We start from the raw sequence: 19,674 nt of genomic DNA on the forward strand, positions 1-19,674 counted from the left end.
GCTTTCCCTCCCTCAAAAGGCGGACCAGCTTTCAATACTAGTTGTTACGTTACACTGCCATTTTTCCAATATCATTGAATAGCATGGCCTGGGGCTAAGATAACTCAAGTGGGAGAGCCGTGTTATGGGTAACCTTATTGCACGGTTCAGAGAGGAGTTTCGATGCCCCAAAGAAGCAGCCTATATGCACTAGTACTTCACAAAAAGATATTCTACATTAATAGAGGGAAGAAGATTGATATTACAAATTAGGTTTTTGCAGCAATACAGAGTATTAGTTTATTTTCAATACAAATATAGACACAAATACTGTTACTGTAAACTAGCGATTTCTAAGGTTTTTCTTTCTTTCTGGAAATAATTATACATTCTGTAAAACAATAACTAATGCTTACTCTAACAAAATTGGATGAGACAAGGATCAATTCATCCTCTTCCTCACCATCAATCAGTTTATCTTCGTTGAGCCCCTCGATCTTCAGGTAGATAAGGTTCCAAATCGTGCAGTAGAATCGTCAACATCTATCAAAATACCAGACACCCCTTTCTTTTCTGCAGATAAGTTTATCGACCAGGGCAACAAGGTCTGTTCCTATTACCACTCTATGAACCTACCAACAAGAGGTTGTTTCTCGCACTTCAAGTCTTCAAAATAGATTATTATGTACAGTTCGCCCAAAACTTCTGGAGCAGACACCATAATATGAATTTCAGCAGGCACCAGCAATATTGCTTTCAGTCATGATTAAACCATTCGTACACGTACAAACCATGCCACTGCAAGAACACCTTCAATCGAGGCGCCTTTGCGTGCCAATATATAGGCAGCTAAATAGCTATAGATAGATTCGATAGCTTAGGACGAACAATCAGTTAAAGAAATAGGGAGAGTCGTGGACATTTTCCAAGTTGAAGTCGCCTCTGTCTGGAAGAGGCGGAAATGTCAATGTCGGAAAAGATGTCTGGAAGCTTTCTAGTAACTAGTATGGAAGAAAGAGAATCAGAAAAAAGTTTATTAGTATACCAAGAAGAAATAAAAATTACTAAATGACTTTGAGAACTAGTTAAGTTTTGACGAGGAGTTTATGTCTGAAAGAACATGGTCAAAGAAAACCAACAAGTACTTACATTCTCGAGTATTGGCATGTTATAAAGCTCTACAAACTTCTCTCTCAGAATATGGTTCATCGTGTCGACATCACATGCATGTGTCCAGAAGGAGTCGTGCACCCCTGCAAACAATCACCAATTGTAGATTTCATACAAATAGGGTAATGAAAATAAAATGACATTTAGTAGCCAAATAGTAATATCGTTGATATTTTATGGATTTTCTTGCATACAAGTACAGCCAAGTCAAAGAACTTCAGAATGAAACTTGAATTGCTAAAAATTCCCTGAAGAATAAAAAATCTTGTCTGGCCGAAGTTCAAAAAGAAAAAGATAAATTGAATATCAGAGAAGGTCATTCAGGTTTACTTTCATTGTAAATCGGAATCAATGACATACGGAAGAATCAAAAGGTTTTGACATGACAAACCTGCAAAGTGTAAACCCGCATCTCTGCAAGCAACAGCAGTCATCATCATGTGAGAACCATCAAGGGAGTGAACAAAATTTGGAGGAAAAGCACTCTTCTGTTTCTTAACATCAACCTGGAAAAGGAAAAGAGGAATTATAAATTTTAAAATCATTGTATAGAAGACATTTTCCCAAAATAGGGAAGAGTAACTCGAGAATTAAATATTACGAACTTACAGAGTCACCCTCTCGCTGCAAGGCTAAAACCTGAAGCGAAGTTCTTATCTGTGATTCATATATATCGAGTATTAGTATCTCTTTGGTCCATTCTGGGAGCATATTAAAGGATATGATTCAACGACTTTAAGAAGTTCAAAGACAAGTAACAGTCTAAGATAGTAAAATGAACTTGAGTGCTTTAGAAATGGTTCTTCCCTCGCACATTCCAATTAGGCGTCTAAAAGTTCGGGGAAGCAAGTAAAAAATGAAAGTCGTAACACCGGTGTGGTCCCTGATCCCAATACCCTCCCTAAAATAGTAAATGCAATACCCAAAATCATTAGTTGGACATGCTTACTTCAAAGTTCAAAGAGGTTTCACCTATCAGAGATCTTTTTTTCATTTTGCTCTAGTCCTTCGGTTTTTCCAATTGTCTTATATTATATAATGGAAAGTAAATACTCAATCACCAAATAATGTATAGTTGAATACATGCAATATACCACTATGCATCATACAAGGTATATATCTCATGAAGCATGTATGTGCCTTGATGAGGTTAAAGGCTCGAATTCAAGGTTTACGTGGATACTTATTGCAGTGACAAACTACTTCAAATCTCAAAACTTACAAGATGCCTCTCATATTTGCAGTAAGGCTGCACTACTGGTAGCCCAAGAGGAGTAGTCCATCTCACGGGCTGATTTTCTGATGCAATAACCTGTTAAAGTTCATTGCAATTGCTCACAATCAAAATTCTCAAATCTTTAGTTATATTCCGACATACCAGTTTAATAATATACCTTTGCGCAATCACTTAGCCACCCCATAATACCGCGTGCTGCTTGGAACATCTCTCCGAGCGCAGTCATAGTCACCTATATGAAATTTATTCATTACATGATTCATATATACAGCGTATATCCTTCAAATATCTCAGAATATCATGTTTAAGATATGTAATAGATATTATAATGTGATATACTGATATGTACGAACAGGATTTTGCGCTAGCATAAATTCAGTATAAAATAAAATGTTTGTCTTTTTCTGGAAACTTCAATAAAATGTTAGTAGTTACAGAACATAAGTGAGATCACTAAATCCAAATAATCAGTCTACCTTCTGTAACTTGAAGTACGGAATGCAACCTTCACCTTCTCCACCTCTGGTAAAAGAATGGAATTGTATTTGCACATAAATCAGAGATGGGACGCTGCCTCATTATGATATCATTATCCTAGCCGTTATAGATTGTTATCAGATAATCAGAACCTACAAATTATTACCAGTAGAATCTCATGCTATTGGGGGGGGGGGGGGGGGGGGGGGCTCTCACCTATCTATCAACTATACAACAACATCCTATTTTTAGCGAAGGTGAAGCCACTCCAAGTTCAAGAAGCCAAGCCCCTCAATGTTACATAGATATAGCGATTTCAGGATGTACATTTACTATTACGGTATTACCCTATTAACGTTCATTTAGCATATGATTGCGAATACTATTAACTATTAAGTACTAATATTTCAGTTTTGCCAACACTAATTTCTCATGGTCATTATATGCCTATATGGCAGGATACTTACTTTAGCTGCATAACAAGATGCACTGAATAACAATCTATCGTCAGTGATGGTACCCCTCTCCATCAGTCTCCTTTTAATCTGCTCGCGAGCCCCAATGTAAGTGACACCGTATACTGAAGTCATCACAGTCTGCTTCACCAATTTCCGGTCCACCTGAAAGCTACCAAGAGAGCAAAACCATTAAGTCAAACAGGATCGGGCAAGGGAGGTTCTCCAAGAATTTCAGTGGGAAGTGAAACTTGGTAATCGAAGTCCTGAGATGTGAAAACCGACCTGATCAATTAAGATCTTTGCCAGTAAAGCGGACGAATGAATTGCCGGGTCTTTGCTGCAGTCCCTTTTCATGATACTAAGAACCCTGCAACTCGCAAGGCAAAACATTGAGAACTTTCACAACTAGATGATGCATAAAAGATAAGAATTTTTTCCCTTTCTTCAGATTGATCCGAAGTACAAGAATATTCGGCTTAATCTGATCTCGTCTCAGGACTCAGAATAAGTGTTAATATCCTCAAAATGTGAAATAATCTACAATCAGGGTTCACACCGTTGCTTATTTGTTGGCTAAAAGGACAAAGCCGGTGGCAAACCGCATTATCGTGTACACGCATGCACAAGGAAATGCTGCTATCTGCAAGTGACTATTCCAAATCAAAATATTTTGGTAACTTCGATTGGAAATAGAAATATGTTGTCATTCATTACCAAGCCATTAAGCATGTCCCGGAAAAGACATCAGAGGTTTCACCTTTTCACACAACTCATAGCTGTGAAATATATAAGCACATGCCATTTTCTGGGGTTTATGGAAGGATAGCAGGGTTATATTGACCGAAAAGGTGGCGATTTCAGAAAGCTCATCCTAAACAGAGCCGGCCCTGGCCCAAAGCGAGTAAAGCCTCGCTTTGGGCCACCCAATTTTGAGGGCCACATTTCCGTAAAACACAATTAGGAGTAGTATTATGAAGTGCCTATAAAAGAAAAACTAACCCAGATCATAAAACAGACTAAGAGGGTGACGTGATGGGCACCTTAACTCCAAGCTGCTCTCACGGGCCCACCATCTCATTTGTGGTTGATTCAAATAATGCCCCCCAGTGTTTAACCAACTCTAAGATTGGACCCTAATTGTGACCAACTACGAAATTTGCTCTCATGTTCATCATTCAAAAATTCCCATCTAATTAATTGTACTTACTATGGTTATAGTTCTATTGTAGTTCATCGTTATGGGAATAACCTAAATCAAGAAAATTCTCAGATTATGATTAAGATGATCGACCATATATATTTCAAGTACACATCATCTCTTAATTTGAAGTTCATTATTTATGCAACAAATATTTCATGGTTTCTTGCCATATCCAAGATATAAATATGCATAAACATAATCAATTGTTGTTCATGTTTTCATCTACATGACAAAAATCACAAATTTAATTATGACAAAAATCTAATTCATTCTGGTTACCATGAATGACCTAACCAAGTACATTAATGAGTTTCCCAAAATCGAGATGAACTTCATGAGTTTGTCCTAGAATCATGATCATAGGTTATCTCTAATGATCTATGGTCAAGAGCTCAAGCTCACAACTCAACTCTACGAGCTTGAGCTCATTAAATCGGCAATCTTCTATGATGCAACAAGTTATATACTTAATTCATGATCGTTGAATTAATAGTCAACTCCTAATTTGGTACGTTATATGTGTAAGTAAATCGTATGTAATGAATTTTATTTATAGATTAATCATTAATCGATTTATCATGTAATAAGATCCGACTTACCTTTTTTTTTTAATTTCTCTCTAATTTGGATATAAATTAGTTTCTCAAAATATATGGCCTCACAAAAATTATTAATTTTGACTTTCCTTTGGAAAAATATGTTGCATGGTTATCTTGCATATTATACTCGTTATATTATCGGTGGTGATAAGTATGATAGGACGGTGCTAGTATATTCATTTTCGAAATAAGTTAAACTCATGGTAGACTTTTATCCAAACGCACGGATTGCTTACAATATTTGCTAGCTTTACATGTTACAGTTGCATATGGAGAAATAAGCTTCTCTAAATTTGAATTTTAGGAAATCTTATGTCCGTTGTATACATAACAAATTTTTTTACGATACTGATAATGTTTCTATAATAAATATGATTTTTGACTTGCATATAGTATAAGGGCCACATTTTTGTAGTTCGCTTCGGGCCACCAAAAAGTCAGGGCCGGCCCTGATCCTAAACATATAGGCTACAATCTTGACATCTACCACTGGAGCAGACAACTTACTTGGGCCAAAAATATGTCGTTCTTGGACTTTACAACTTCCTGGAAGGCTATGAACCAAACATTGTAACATTTTGTTTCTTTGGGCAGACTTAGTCTGCCAAGTCAGAGTCCACCTTTTAGGACCCTGGCATATTTGTACAATTACCCTTCTTCGTTTAATTCAATCAAATTGTTCAGGACAAAAAAAACTCCAATTAACTGACATAACATCTTACCTAGCAGCTATTTCTGAATAGACATCTGCTGGTTTCTCTCCAGCAATTAAATTTACAGCAGCTGCCTCCAACTGAAAACACGAGCAAGCATCATACAAAATATTATATCAATAATGGATTACAAATTACTTACACTACATGAAATTTTGAATAATACTTTTCAGATCACAAGAAAAAAATGGTGGCGGAAATAGAATACATACACTATCTCTCCCCAGGGCCGCATAGTGCTGCAAACCATTGCATGAACCATCCTAAGAAAAGGCAATCCTTCATTAGCATCATTTCTCCAACAAACAAATAGTGTGAACACTAAAGTTTCTCAAAGTACAAAACACATGCATACTAAGTGAAGCTAAGAGGTTCTAGGTCCTAACCCTCATAACGACATAATGTACACCATAGTTCCTAAATTTATGCAATCAGACAAGAAAGCACTTTAATAGATATGACTGTTATGCATATCAACAAGTTGTGAACAGAGAAAAAAAAACTTCTGTTAACTTTTATTCTTTAAACAAGCATCACCTGATGAATAGGTAGGTGGGAGATGGCAGTATATGGTGATGAGCTTCTCATGGCATCGGATAGGTTAATACAGGCTGCTAAGCACTGAAAGGGGTCTTCTGCATTTAACCACCACTGTTTCCCATCAACAGGTTTCGAAGCTGAATCTAATATATCGTCTAAATGATTTTCCACGAATCTCACACGCTCTTCATAGGACAGCTTCTCAACACCGCCTGCATAGAGGTTTGCCAAATGTATCTTCAGCCAGCGCAATCCAGCTTTCCCTAGTCGTCGTCCTTCAGCAAACTCCAGAACACCTCGACAAAGATCCGAACTAAGATGATTCAAATGTGAATGCATGGGGTAGGCGCGGCCACGGAAATCTAAATTATGAGGATAGTAAAAGCCTTCCTCATCTTTCATCTTTCGAGCCACCTGTTAAAATAGAATTTCTCAGCATATGGAACCCCTAAATAAGTAATTGACAGAATTCACAACAATATTTAGAGCATGCTCGCTTGTTTCTACATGGTATAATCTATTTACCACCCTATAAACAAAAAAGCAACCACATTTCAGTGTCACATGAGAAATCTTACAGAAAGCTTAAGTTCAATGTCACATCGCTGAGCATGCCTCTCAAAGTTGCACTTCTTTGCTTTTCTCATACTCCATTTCCATTTTTGCATTATCGTTTCGTCGTCTGAGAGTGGTTTCTCTGGTATAAGTACCTAGAAATCAAATGCAATTAATTTAGTGCATGAAGAATCCACGAGCAAGAATTACAGAAGAAGAAGAATAGCAGGCTGTTTATTCTTTTCACAAAAATACAAAACCACTAAAGTTCAGCAAGTTGTTGAAAATCTCACATCTTGACGATCAACCAGTCCGGCAACATTGCCACCTCTGGACCACAAACGCTCAACTACATCAAGCACTCTTCTATTCACTCTCCATTTTGTTTCTCCCAGAGTATCCAAGGCCTGGCAAAAAGGAGATTTAGGAATATGCATCTCAAAAGTAACTTCTACCAAAGCAAAATAGATAGCAACTTTTTATCTTCAGATAGTTCTTGTTGGATAAGCACTCTCCCTACACTTCATAAACTCAACCTTCATTTGTCTAGAACATAACAAGATGCAATTTTGACCTCAAATACTTTGTGCAGCTGTTTCCGGGGAATGCTTTTAACTGCATGTTGTTGCTGTTTCGCTCCATGTGTACGCATCACATAAGAAGGTAAGAACAAGTATCCACCTGTTTCATACCTGAAATGTGAAAAAGAAACAATATTACATGATATAAAAATAGGGCCCATTTAAGGCGAACTGCGCCAGATTATCAGTGGACACATTCAAATTGAAGGGAGGAATTTGGTTCTTTGTACCCTTTCCACTTCTTTGGCGGTACCAACATTGGCATGTAAGAGACCTCCATGTGCCTCACCTGCAAATAGCAACATTTAATCAATAACCTGACAACGAGATACTTGAAAGTGATTCACAACTGATCTAAAGACTAGTTTGAGACATTTCCAACGTAAGTAGGATACAGGATCAACGAGCTCTTCTCCTTCAAGACTTATCTTTCTTTCTCGAGAAAGAAAGAGAAAAAATACCCATTTTACAGCTGTTCTTAATTGACTTGGTATCAGGTTTTACTCTTACCAAACAACAAAGATGAAAAAAGAAAATATTACTTACAGTTCCATCAAGGCCTTTATGGACAAGAGGATCACATTCTATAACCCCATATCTCTTCCCAGATCTCTGTCTGCAAGCCAGATAAAAGTGAAGAAGTTTATGGTCAGAATAATAGTAAGAGTAAAAAGAGTGAGAAAAGATATTGGCAAATACAAAAAGTAATCCACACGGACATTGTTATTTTCTGACAACAAGAATTCCATAGGATCATAGCAACTCCTACCTAAGAGTTTTTAGAGTGTGCCTAAATGCAGGACGGATATCCGGTGGACTGTCAGCTAACTGGGTAATTGGAGGATGTACGAAAGCAGTTTCTGTTAATAGTTCTACAAGACGGCTTCCCAACTGCAACCATATGGACAAATATATGATGAATCTAGTTACAGAGGAAGAAAGAATTGAAAAAGAAAAAGACAATAAAATAAAGAACGAAGATGGAATATCCCGAACCTTGGCCTGGGCATCTCGACCCCAAGATTTACTACCACTTCCATTTGTAACCAACTTTTGAACCTCGACTAGTTTTTGCTTTTTCATCAAGGTCTTGACACGTTTCCTCAAAACTGCCTGTTCTTTAATCAAATCCTCGTCATCACTTCCTTCATTCTTCCTCCTACTCCGACTTTTCTTGGATCTCTCTAAAAAAGTATGAATCCTAACCTGAAACAAATAAAAGCTGCAATTTTGTTATGCCAGCCAAAGACATACTTGTTCTAATGGGTGTCCTTAAATATTTAATAGTGTTTTTTTTTTAACTTATATTCAATAGTGTTTCTTTCTTAGGATTCTTGGCCAGAGCAGATACTTTTTTGATAATCTTTTGTACGCTGTTTTAGATCATCCGAATAATTTATTTGAATATTTCTTCCTTACCAACAGAAGTAATTAATACTTAAATTTATCATTTTACTGCCAGTTATGAAGTAAACTACACAGACCCATCTTCACTTGGGGGAAAAGAGGCACCAAGTGTGGACGTTGCAGGTGCATTTATGAAATAAACGTGAACTTCGTCAAGCGGGCATTTGAAATGCAAATTTTTTCTATATGTGCCTTTGGGGACGAGACATATTTTCGCATATCATGTTCTCCTCCACCAGAAGAGCAAAATCACATTTATTAAATGATAGCACAAGTTCACACCAAAATATTATGTTTGTACACCACGCATCAACTCATCACACCACCACCTCATGTACTGCGTAAAATATGTTTGTATCGTCTACATGAGAGATCTATAATTAGCATTCGGCCTTCCGATATAGCTACCAAAACTAAATGTCGATATTGAACATGTACACAAATTTAATGACAAGTTAAATAAAAAATGCACTCAAGTACCCAACAACCCAAATTTCATATCTACATGTTTGAACAGTTTCATACTACTTTTCTTTTCTTATAAACCAAATTCAATACAATGTCAAAATCAAATTACTAACACACCAAAAATGGATGAGTTTCGGACATATTCCATTAAAGCCCCATTTTGTTTTCCCTTTTTCAAAACTCAGGTTTAGTATAACTAAGCTTAAAAATTCGAAAACTTCATAAGACCAATTATTACCTCCTGCTCAATAGCCTCACCAATATGAACAGCAGCTTGAACAACCCTAACACACCCTTCTTCATGACCAGTCATCAACAACCCCATCATCTTATGCATAACAATAACAGCCATTTTATCAGCAGGTAATAACCCAATATGAGGTGCATAAGCTGCTTTCTGTTTCTTATTCTCTTGCAAAATTTGATCTTTAGCAATTGCTTCTCTCAATGACTCAAACCAACCCAAAAACAAAGATTTAACATAGGGCAAATTAGGAGCTAATTTTTTCTCAAGCATTTCCCTCTGTAATTCTCTATACTCTTCAGCCATTTTCTCCCAAGCTTCAGTTTCCATCTTTATCTGTCTTCTTCTAAGAGCATTATACTTCCTTCTCTCAGTCTCTACTAACCCTGATTTATTATTAGTAGTGTGAGAAGATTTAAGATTAGGGTTTGATAAAATACAAGTAATCCAAGGTGGGTCTTCATAAAAAACTCTTGAAATGGATTGTTCTAAGTTTTCCATGAGATTGTTGTTGTTTGAATTAGATAAGGTATGTAATTGAAGAGAATGTAATTTACAAGAGACAGAATTAGGGAGATTTAAGCTGTGAAATCGAGTAGTTGAGTTTAAATTGAAGAGAGAACATTGGGTTTTGAAGAATTTTTTGCGTGGTTTTCCTCCTCTTCTCCATGAATGGTGTATTTGAGTAACAGGAGGAGAAGGGTAGAAGCTTGTTGAAGCCAGTTCGGCGAATAAAGATAGAGAGAGAAACACAAAGAGAGAGAGAGAAGATTTAGTGACCGGTGGGGGATAAGCACACAACCCTCCTTAAACCCTGTCTATACTAGAAGATATTTTGGAGAAATGCATTTCTTTTTAAAATACACCAATTTCTTTTTCTTTTTAGCTTGGGGAACGAGAAAATTGTTGGAAAACGTTATTTTCTTACCAAAAGTTTGTCCATCCACATTCTATGTAATAAACACGATAATTGTCGAATTACTATTGGTCTAAAACTCGATAAAATGAAATGACATAAAGCCCGCCGAATCAACTTCATTTATACTCAAGTTTAATAATCTTGGATTTACACTTCCCTATGGTGGGAAGGAGAAACCCCTTGAAGAGGGTTTCACACAAGAGTGTACACTGATAAGAGAGGGAAATGATGGTAGTTGTTGGTAAAGATGGTGGTGGTGGTGGTCAACAATGATTGGAAACGAGGACGAAGGTAAGAATGGTGTTTCCATATAAGAGAGGGAGATGGTGGTAGTTGTTGGCAGAGATAGTAGTGGTCATCAACAATGATGAAGACGAAATGAAGGTGGAGATAAAAATGGTGTTTCCATATAACGAAAAAAAAAATTAAAGATAAATTCAACAAGACATTACTCTTTAGAAGAAAGATTGAAGGTTCGAAGAGTTGTAGTTATCACTCTTTAGAAGATGAAATAAACAAGACAATCGATTACATCTAATTTTCATTCTAAAATCAATTGATTTCAACATGAAGCAGCCCCAATGGGCAGGTTAGTACAAATAACACCAATTATGAAGAATATTCAGGTCTCTCTTTATAGATCTAAAAAAAAAAAAAGAATATTCAGGTCTCTCTTTATAGATTCATGAAGATAGAACACCCAGCCCCAAATACATGAAGAACTTAATAGGGTTTCTGTTTACAGCAAACTTTCAATTGATGTATCGCACATTGCAGTCATGCCGGGTGTAGAAGGATATCTTCGAAAGCGAAAGTAATCAATCTCTGCTGAACTTTCAACCTAATCTTGCTTCCCTTCGAAGTACCTGAAATACGAAATTCATATTTATATATTTGTCCAATTAAATATTATTTATTTTTTTCCTGTCCTCTGAATTGGTTAGGACTAAGGGACACGCTACTAAAAAGGAGTAACCGTGTTACAAAGAATACAAGTAACCGAGAGGTAGATATCCTATAATTCATGATTTTGGAATCTACTACTTCTTATCAGTGTCAAACCCTTAGAAACTAGTGGCCACCTAATCATATGATCAAGGTTTGTCCTAGAATTCGCACGCTCACTATATTATTGTAAAGGAGAATATAACTTTCCCCTCAATTACGGAGAGGATCATCTTCCATAGCTAAAGTTTGGATCTTGTTCCGGATACAAGAAATGAATCAAAAGGTGTCTCGAACATCTCAATTTTCCTACATCTTTCAATACTAAATGAAACTTCGACCTGTAAATGTAGTAAAGTTGCCTCAAGATCGGGAAAAAACATAGTGTGGATAAGAGGTAAGCTGTATATTACCTCTTCAGCAAACTTTATCAAGATAGTGGTCCGTGGTCGTTGTTGACCTTCCATTGGTACAAAATGAGCAGTTACTACAGCTGGGAAGCCAGCACTATCCAAGACACCCTAGAAAAGAAAGCCGATGGGCCTGTGAGATGAATCTAAACCACCAGAATATCAGTTGAAGTTGAGGGAGATAAGTCAACAAACTCACCCTTACGATTCCCGCAACAAATGCCCCGCAATTAAATGTTCCCATGTCCTTTGGAACAGATATAAACCTGACATAAAAGGAAGCATCATCAGTAACCGGCATCGACATGATTCTTACTTGATTCAACAGCGAGAAATTGGAGAATTAAGGGACAACTTTTTACCGATTCACAAGGAGCTCTTTCTCACTGATCATGTACTCGTCTTCATGCTCCGTGCCTTTCTCAAGTGAGTCAGCTACCTATTATTAAATCAAACAGAGAAGTTATTAAGTAGGTTGATTATTTTCTATCAACAACATATAAATTAAAGGAATTGTAATCCCTGATATCTGTCAAACTTCCTGAACTTTACAAAGTTGAGAGTTACTTATCAGCATTATCACTAAGATAATTACTGCTCGCAAAGGTTTATTACAAGTCGCAGTATCCCTAACAAGAGTCATGATCACGATTCAAACATTTATTTCTTTTATACTTGTATAACACTACAATACCAGGGAGCCAGTCTAATTAGTTTTCCTTTGTTCTTTCACCTTCTTTTTTGTTTCTTTAATTAGGTTTTTTTACTATAATTTGACCAGGAACAGAGACAATAGATGTCTAAAGAAACTCCGCGAAATATTGACCATATAGCCATACCAACATCACTAAGCCATATGATAGCAAACGATGTTTACTTGTTGAAGTAATCGTGCAAATGCATGAGGGAGAACTTTTAACACTAAAAGCCTACAACATCTAGCTGTAAACTATTTCTTACAGGACTACGTAAGCACTTTGTGCAGAGGAGGACCCAAAGAATGAATATACCTTCCCAAATAAAACTTTCCATACTGTACTATGCACGAAGGATAAAATACCCAGTAACCGTGTCTCCCTCCTGTTTCCCTGTTGAGTAGATCAGAAACCAAAAAAGTAGGTACTTGATTAGATGGCTCTAATATTCCACAATTTCAAAAACTTGACGATGTAAGATAAGTGAGAATTATTGCTTGGTAAAACGTCATCTATGAGAGGACCACATGCAAGATTGCAACACAAAAGTTCTTATATTCTATTAAATTCTTTTTTTTTTTTTTGAAAATTTTGAATTAATATGGGAGAAAAAGAATACAAGGGACTATACAAGCGGGAAGAAGAGGGGGAACTGAATCAATTACATACTTAAGATGCCCCCCCAATTCGACACAAAATCAAAATACGAAAAAGACCTGGTCCATCCGAGGGACCTACTCCAATGAAAAAGAACACCCAAGACATCTTCCTCCCTTACCTTGAAGGCAGGGATGGAATCCCTAAAAATTCCTTCGTTTCTAGCCTTCCATATACACCAACATATAGCCGAAGGGACAAGGTTCCATAGACCTCTCTTAGGTTTCCTCACTGGAGCCTTCCTCCATTGAGAGATGAGCTGATCTAGTGAGGCTGGAAGGCTCCAACTCACCTCAATAGATTGAAGAAAAAAGTTCCAAATCTTCACAGCCTCCGAACAGTGAATCAAAAGGTGAGACACTGATTCTTCATTCTCTTTACACCTGCCACATCTATTAGGTAGGACCCATCCACGCTTCTTGAGGTTGTCCACTGTTGGAATCTTCCCCTGGACTGCTGCCCACATCAAGAAGCTCACTCTAGGAGGGATATGACTAGACCACAAGGAACTGAAATCAAACTGATCGATCGAGGGATCTGGGCTGAGGTTAAGTCTGGCACAACAGTTTTTAACCTGTAAGGCCTCGTCCCCTTCCTTAGCCCACACCCTTGAGTCCTCCTTGCCTGCCGATGGCACAAACTGATCAAGAACCCCTAGGAGGTTAGCAAAGATTGGGATTTCCCAATCATTAAGATTCCTTCTCGTCCTGATCTCCCGAGCTCCTAAAGACCAGTTAAAGTGATTAAAGGCTGATTCCTTTTGAGAAGACGAGATAAAGTATATGGCTGGAAATCTCTCTTTAAGAGGTATCGGGAGACACCACTCGTCTTCCCAAAAGTTAATACACTTGCCATCCCCCAACTTCCACTCAGTGATTTGCACAAATTTCTTTTCTCGAGCTGTTATACCCTTCCAAAGACCACACCCGTGAAGCTTTACTACTGGCTTGTCTCCATCCTCCGCTATGACATCCAAACTTCTCCATAATTATGGTCCTCCAAAGAGAGGTTCTCTCTTGGGCAAATCTCCAAAGCCACTTAGTGAGTAATGCATCATTCATCAACTTAAGCTTCTTGATTCCCAGCCCCCCAGCCTCCAGCTCCTTGCAAATAGCCTCCCAAGCCACCCAATGCATTCTCTTTGTGTTCTCCTTGTCATGCCATAGGAATTCACACATTTTTCTATCTATCACTTTTAGTACTGCCGCTGGCATGCTGAATAGAGAGAGATAGTACAGTGGCAAGGCCGAAAGAACGGACTTGATTAAAGTTAATTTACCTCCTCTCGAGAGGATTTTAGCCTTCCAAGCTGATAGTCTTCTGTTCACCCTTTCTATCACTGGGTCCTAAACAGCCTTGCACTTATAAGACTGCCCAAGAGGGAGGCCGAGGTAATTAGAAGGAAGAAATCCTACCTCACAACCCAAATCATTAACTATAGCTTCCATTGGAATACTTTGAATAACCGGCATGATTACTGATTTAGAGTAGTTCACTTTCAAGCCCGAAGCAATCTCGAACCAAATCAAAATATCCTTTAACTTGGCTACCTGGCTCGTAGAGTCATCTAAGAAAAAGAGAGTGTCATCCGCGAATTGGGAGATGATTAACTGCTGTCCCAATATCCTCCACCTGGAACCCTTGCACCCACTTTTTGCTCTCTGCCACTTGAAGACAATGGCTCAGGGATTCAGCAATCAAGAGGAACAACATGGGGGAAATCGGGTCCCCCTGCCTCAACCCTCTCGAGCTTTGGAAAGGCCTAGTGGGGACTCCATTAAGAAAAATCGAAAAGGAAGCCGAGCTGACACAGCTATAGACACAAGATCTCCATTTATATCCAAACCCCATTTTCTCCATAACATTGTATAAGAAGTCCCACGCCACCCTATCATATGCTTTCTCTAAATCTATCTTGATAACCAATCCTTGCTTTCCTTGTTTCCTTCTCAAGTCAATTAGCTCATTAGCTATTAGAATATAATGAAGAACGGCGAATGTACAACTAAAATCCAGTCAGTGCTTGCCCAAACAATAGAAAATCTAATCTAAACTTAACAAAGATTCAAGAGGTGGAAATAATTCCCCTCTCAGTTTAAGTTGAAGTCCCTATAAGATATACTAAATTCCACTACTTTCTCTTAAACAAAAAGAAATAGCAAAAAATCAAGCCGCCAACTTGACATTTTCAGCAATCCTTATTTATTTCTCTCTTTCAAAATAGGCGACTGAACAGCGTGAGAAATCAACGTCCATACGTTCTACATTCTTACGAGATAGGCACCCGGTGCGCAAGAAAACTGTTCAAGCTTTGGTTTTTTTTTTTTTTTTTTGGAAGTCGACTACGATCTACGTATGTCGTTACATTTGGCACTTGATACATCATAGATGTGATAAGCTCGATAACCGCCCACTCAAACACTAACAGAACCGGGCCTATAGCCCAACAAGACATGGCCTAAAGCCCAACAAACGAGAAGACTTTAATTCCCCCCGAAGTCACTCGAAAGTGAATGTGCAATGTTCAAGGAGATGATAATATATCCATTGCAACACGCTATAATGTTATAGTTATACACTAGTCAAGTTGTCTCAAAAAATGTTCCTATCTCAAGACCGACTTAATCAGACACCAGAATCTGGGAAAGCAAACAGTTGGAGACTATATGTCTCTCTAAAAAAACCCACTTAGTAAGTATGTATACTTTCAAAAGATCTGATATGAATCGAAACACTTCAAGAGATACCTTATACATTACGAGCGACTATTATTCGGTGCTAAATATACGGATTTTACACAATAGTATAAAAACTTCTATTTTCGTGTCGGAATAAAGTAAACCATTTTCACATTAGTCACAATAGAAATGCATTATGTCTCCAAAAGTAGAATAATAACCAGTCATCACAATTCTTAAGACTTCACTAATTTATTCCGAGACAAGTTCATGAAATACAACATCAAAATCCCGTAAAAGGGTTTTATTACCTTATCCCTATGGCAAAGAAGTTCAAGAACTCTTGCTCCAACAGCATAACCCGCATCCTCTAGTCTGCATAATCACCATGGAATGTATAACCACTATCATCAAATTCAAAACCTAATTCCATATAAATTTAAGAAACTCACAAGATCCCCACTTATCGAAACGAAACAACCAGAATCAACCCGAAAAAGTGTAGCTCAAACTATCAAACAATCATAATAACCTAATAATAATCAAATTGGTAAGTTGGGTGAACCAAACTAGAATCATATACCCGGAATTAGTAAAATTTATCCTAACAAGTGAGGAACTTGAAAATGGGAAACCATGGAATTAGCAAATTTTATGAGAAATTTTTGAATTCACAAACCTTCGTTCTAGCTCGGCAATGTTATCCACCTGAGTTTGATTATATTGTACCAGCTCAGAAAACAAGAAGGCAAATGCACTCAAACTAACCTATAAACAGAAAATCAACGGATTATTTAATTCTTCACTGAATTAAAGAGACAATTAATTGAATATCAGTACACGATCTAATTGAATCAATAAAGTCAGATCACTTAAAAGAAACCAGTAATTTTCAACTTGATATGATAATTTTTGAGTTAGAATTGGAAATGATCTAGGGTTTAAATCAGAAGAGAGAGAGAGGGGACCTCTTGTTTGCCTTTGCTGATGGGTTTGTCGAGAACGTTGGTATACTGTTTGATCTTCCCTACTCCTATCATCGTTTATTCAGTCAAGCTCTCTCTCTCTCTCTCTTTTTTTTTTTTTTTTTTTTGTTGAAACATTGCATTAATTAAACTTTTAACGTACGATTACAATATAAAGAAATTAACATATATGGTACATTCTTCCAAGTCTTTGAACTATTCTTCCTTCTCGCCCATTTCGCCAATTTGTCCGCCTGGATATTTAACTTCCTGTTAGAGTAGTTGAAACTGACACTTCCTAGCTTCTGTTGAATGTCTTTAATCCTTCGAATGTGGATATTGGTCTGCCACTGAACTTGATGATTACTGTCTTTTAAATGCGCTATAAGATTACTGTTATCACTTTCGATGATTACCGAATTGTGGTTGTTTTTTTCTGCCCACTTGAGGCCATGAAGGATTGCTAAAGCTTCACTTTCTTCACTTGATCTCGCTCTGGAAGTTGTAGCCTTAGCTTCTAGAAAGGTGGACTCCGAGTCATGAGCTATCATGCTGATACCGATGATTGAATCTACTGATTTGTATGAAGTGTCTACATTGATCTTGATAAAAGGGGGCTTGGGAGGGAGCCAAATTTCTAGCTTAGTGTTCGTTTTAGTTTTGGTCGTTTCTCCTTTTTGCGGTGTCCAATTAATCATATTGATGACTGTTTTAATCTCTGTAATCTCGTATTGGAAACAGTTGTCACATCTCATTTTCCAAATATTCCATAAAATGGTAGCAAAGTGTATTTTATTACATGTCGAGCTAAGTTGTGTTGGATCCTGCCAAGAGAAGATCCATTCCCCTATCGAGTGGATATTTTCTGATATTATATTGAATTTGAACCAAATATTTTTTGCTCTGGGGCAATGTAATAACGCGTGTTCTATGGTTTCCAATTCAGCGCAGTTGGGACACTTAGTATTCTGGTCTATGAAGTTACCTATTCTGGCTCTTACTGGAAGCGCCTTGGAACAGATTTTCCACATAAAAAGTTGGATTCTGGGTATAATCGGCATTGACCAAATGAAGTTCCAATTCGGTGTGTTGGAGGGTATACTGGTATTCCTGTTATTCAAGTGGTTGTACATTGATTTCACAGTATATTTTCCAGATTCTGTAAGGGACCATTTTAACGAATCATCTCCTTCCTCATCTATCGCGATTGCTCTGATTAGATTGGATGTGTCATGGTCAAAGGTTTCTTGCAATATGTTTTCGTTCCACGAATTATTCGATATTAGCTGTGAAACCTTTGTAAGGTTCGAATTCCAAGAGTTCGGTATGGGAGTGTTAATGTTGGGGATCCAGTTGTCGTTCCATATGTTGATCATATTCCCCTTGTGAACTTCCCATGTGGAAAGTTTGTTAATTAGGTCGAGATGTTTCCTAATATTTTTCCATATCCATGAATGGTGTTGTTTTGCTAGGCCGGGGTATTCAGCTTTTGGGTAGTATTTTGCTTTAAGTAATTGTACCCAGGCCGCTGTAGGTTCAGTCCTGAGCTTCCAAGCTAACTTACTGAGGAGAGCTATGTTATCTAGATCAGGATTATGGAGGCCCAACCCTCCCAACCTTTTGGGGAGACAAATGTCGGACCAAGCTTTAGTGCATATACCTTTCGACTTACCCCACAATAACTCGAACAATAATTTTACTCCTTTCTGGATGGAGTTCGATTCTCAATTTGGACTTGTATTTTGGCACATCTATTTGATTTAGGGCAGCCTCACACAAATTTTTGTTTCGATTGTTATGGCTCCAAGAAAGTATTTATGCGGCCCTGAAAGAAAGAAAAAGAAATTAGATCAAGATTTGGTTAAATCACAAAAGGGATCTGTGGATAAATTCGTACGTGAATAGAAAACGATCGTAGACTAATAACCCAAATAAAGTGGTGGTTGATGATGATAATGTGATTGATGGTGAGAATGTGATTAATGATGATACATTGATTGATGATGACAATGAGAAATTAGATGATGAAAAAAACTTGGTAAATGAAGAACTTAATCAAATTGATAAAGAAAAATTTGTCGAAGAAGAAAAAACAGTAGATATCGAAGATCCATTAAACTGGGATGAGTATTGACTATAGGGAGAATTACTGAAACCCCCCAACTCTGATAATGCCTTTACTGAAACCCCCCACTTTAATTAGTAATTACTGAAACCCCCCAACTCTGTTTGATTTAACTTTGATAATTTCAACATTACTTTTTTACCCTCTTACGTTTTACCCCCACTTCTGATAATGCGTTTACTAAAACCCCCCCTCTTTTATTTATACTTATCCACTAATTACAAGACACCTGACTCAATAGTAGTTCTAAATTATCCACTAATTTAGAACTGTATCCACAAAATTGAAACAGAGAAATAGACTCTAACGGCAAATATGAATTAAAGAGGGACTCTGTAAAAAGTAAAACCAATTAAACCAAACCCTACTAATAGTTTCTCTCTCTCTCTTTCTACAAAATAAGTACCTCATAGGAACACCCCATGAGACTAAATTGGAATTAAGTCATATTTTATCTCAATCACACAATCATACATACCTACCATTCTACCTGAGTTTGTATAATCAAAATCTCATCTTTAGCTTTTGGTGACCTAACTTTTCTGCTCATCCTTCTGTAATTCCATTTCTTCATTGTCTGCAAACGAAGGTTTGATGGTGGGAGCCTCTCATTTCAGAAATTCAGCAATAAGCTCTACCTCTTTCTCTATC

At 37.3% G+C, this 19,674-nt stretch overlaps 2 protein-coding genes across 6 annotated transcripts; both read right to left on the reverse strand.

Moving 5' to 3' along the window:
• Positions 1–196: 196 nt before the first annotated feature.
• SCA3 (DNA/RNA polymerases superfamily protein) lies at positions 197–10,485 on the reverse strand. 3 transcript variants are annotated; one of them, XR_015236765.1, is made up of 19 exons: positions 9,624–10,461; positions 8,507–8,716; positions 8,280–8,401; positions 8,057–8,126; positions 7,741–7,799; positions 7,504–7,621; positions 7,223–7,336; positions 6,953–7,084; positions 6,372–6,788; positions 6,047–6,097; positions 5,844–5,914; positions 3,604–3,688; positions 3,331–3,483; positions 2,544–2,618; positions 2,372–2,461; positions 1,759–2,050; positions 1,541–1,655; positions 1,129–1,232; positions 197–980 (listed from the first exon to the last, which is right to left on the reverse strand). XR_015236765.1 is itself a non-coding variant. In XM_086665448.1 (19 exons), exons 1-19 carry the CDS (start codon positions 10,128–10,130, stop codon positions 870–872), a joined length of 2,652 nt encoding a protein of 883 aa, XP_086521574.1. In that variant the 5' UTR covers positions 10,131–10,485; the 3' UTR covers positions 197–869. The 3 variants fall into 3 exon arrangements, 2 of the variants coding, with proteins under 2 accessions (XP_086521574.1, XP_086521575.1); XM_086665448.1 differs by having other exon boundaries at positions 1,759–1,806; positions 9,624–10,485; XM_086665449.1 differs by lacking the exons at positions 197–980; positions 1,129–1,232; positions 1,541–1,655; ... (1 more) ...; positions 2,372–2,461; positions 2,544–2,618 and adding an exon at positions 2,861–2,908.
• Positions 10,486–11,215: 730 nt separating this feature from the next.
• LOC147550445 (uncharacterized) lies at positions 11,216–18,727 on the reverse strand. 3 transcript variants are annotated; one of them, XM_086665451.1, is made up of 9 exons: positions 18,571–18,727; positions 16,902–16,999; positions 16,613–16,701; positions 16,245–16,308; positions 12,914–12,991; positions 12,266–12,342; positions 12,103–12,169; positions 11,907–12,014; positions 11,216–11,414 (listed from the first exon to the last, which is right to left on the reverse strand). In XM_086665451.1, exons 2-9 carry the CDS (start codon positions 16,971–16,973, stop codon positions 11,385–11,387), a joined length of 585 nt encoding a protein of 194 aa, XP_086521577.1. In that variant the 5' UTR covers positions 16,974–16,999; positions 18,571–18,727; the 3' UTR covers positions 11,216–11,384. The 3 variants fall into 3 exon arrangements, with proteins under 3 accessions (XP_086521577.1, XP_086521576.1, XP_086521578.1); XM_086665450.1 differs by having other exon boundaries at positions 16,902–17,005; XM_086665452.1 differs by having other exon boundaries at positions 16,902–17,005; positions 18,559–18,688.
• Positions 18,728–19,674: the final 947 nt, after the last annotated feature.

Source organism: Eschscholzia californica, unplaced genomic scaffold (genome assembly GCF_041429995.1).
Source record: "Eschscholzia californica isolate CP2 unplaced genomic scaffold, dmEscCali1.0.p SCAF_3, whole genome shotgun sequence".
Classification (NCBI taxonomy): Eukaryota; Viridiplantae; Streptophyta; class Magnoliopsida; order Ranunculales; family Papaveraceae; genus Eschscholzia; species Eschscholzia californica.

Excerpts from the sequence above, each read along its gene's own strand:
- SCA3 (XM_086665448.1), bottom strand. The coding sequence starts at position 10,130 with ATGGAAAACTTAGAACAATCCATTTCAAGAGTTTTTTATGAAGACCCA. Across the intron at positions 8,717-9,623 it reads GTGAGGCTATTGAGCAGGAG|GTTAGGATTCATACTTTTTT; the intron begins GTAATAATTGGT and ends TATTTGTTTCAG. Across the intron at positions 7,337-7,503 it reads AGCTGCACAAAGTATTTGAG|GCCTTGGATACTCTGGGAGA; the intron begins GTCAAAATTGCA and ends CCTTTTTGCCAG.
- LOC147550445 (XM_086665451.1), bottom strand. The coding sequence starts at position 16,973 with ATGATAGGAGTAGGGAAGATCAAACAGTATACCAACGTTCTCGACAAA. Across the intron at positions 16,309-16,612 it reads ATTGCCGAGCTAGAACGAAG|ACTAGAGGATGCGGGTTATG; the intron begins GTTTGTGAATTC and ends GTGATTATGCAG. Across the intron at positions 12,992-16,244 it reads TTCTTTGCCATAGGGATAAG|GGAAACAGGAGGGAGACACG; the intron begins GTAATAAAACCC and ends TCTACTCAACAG.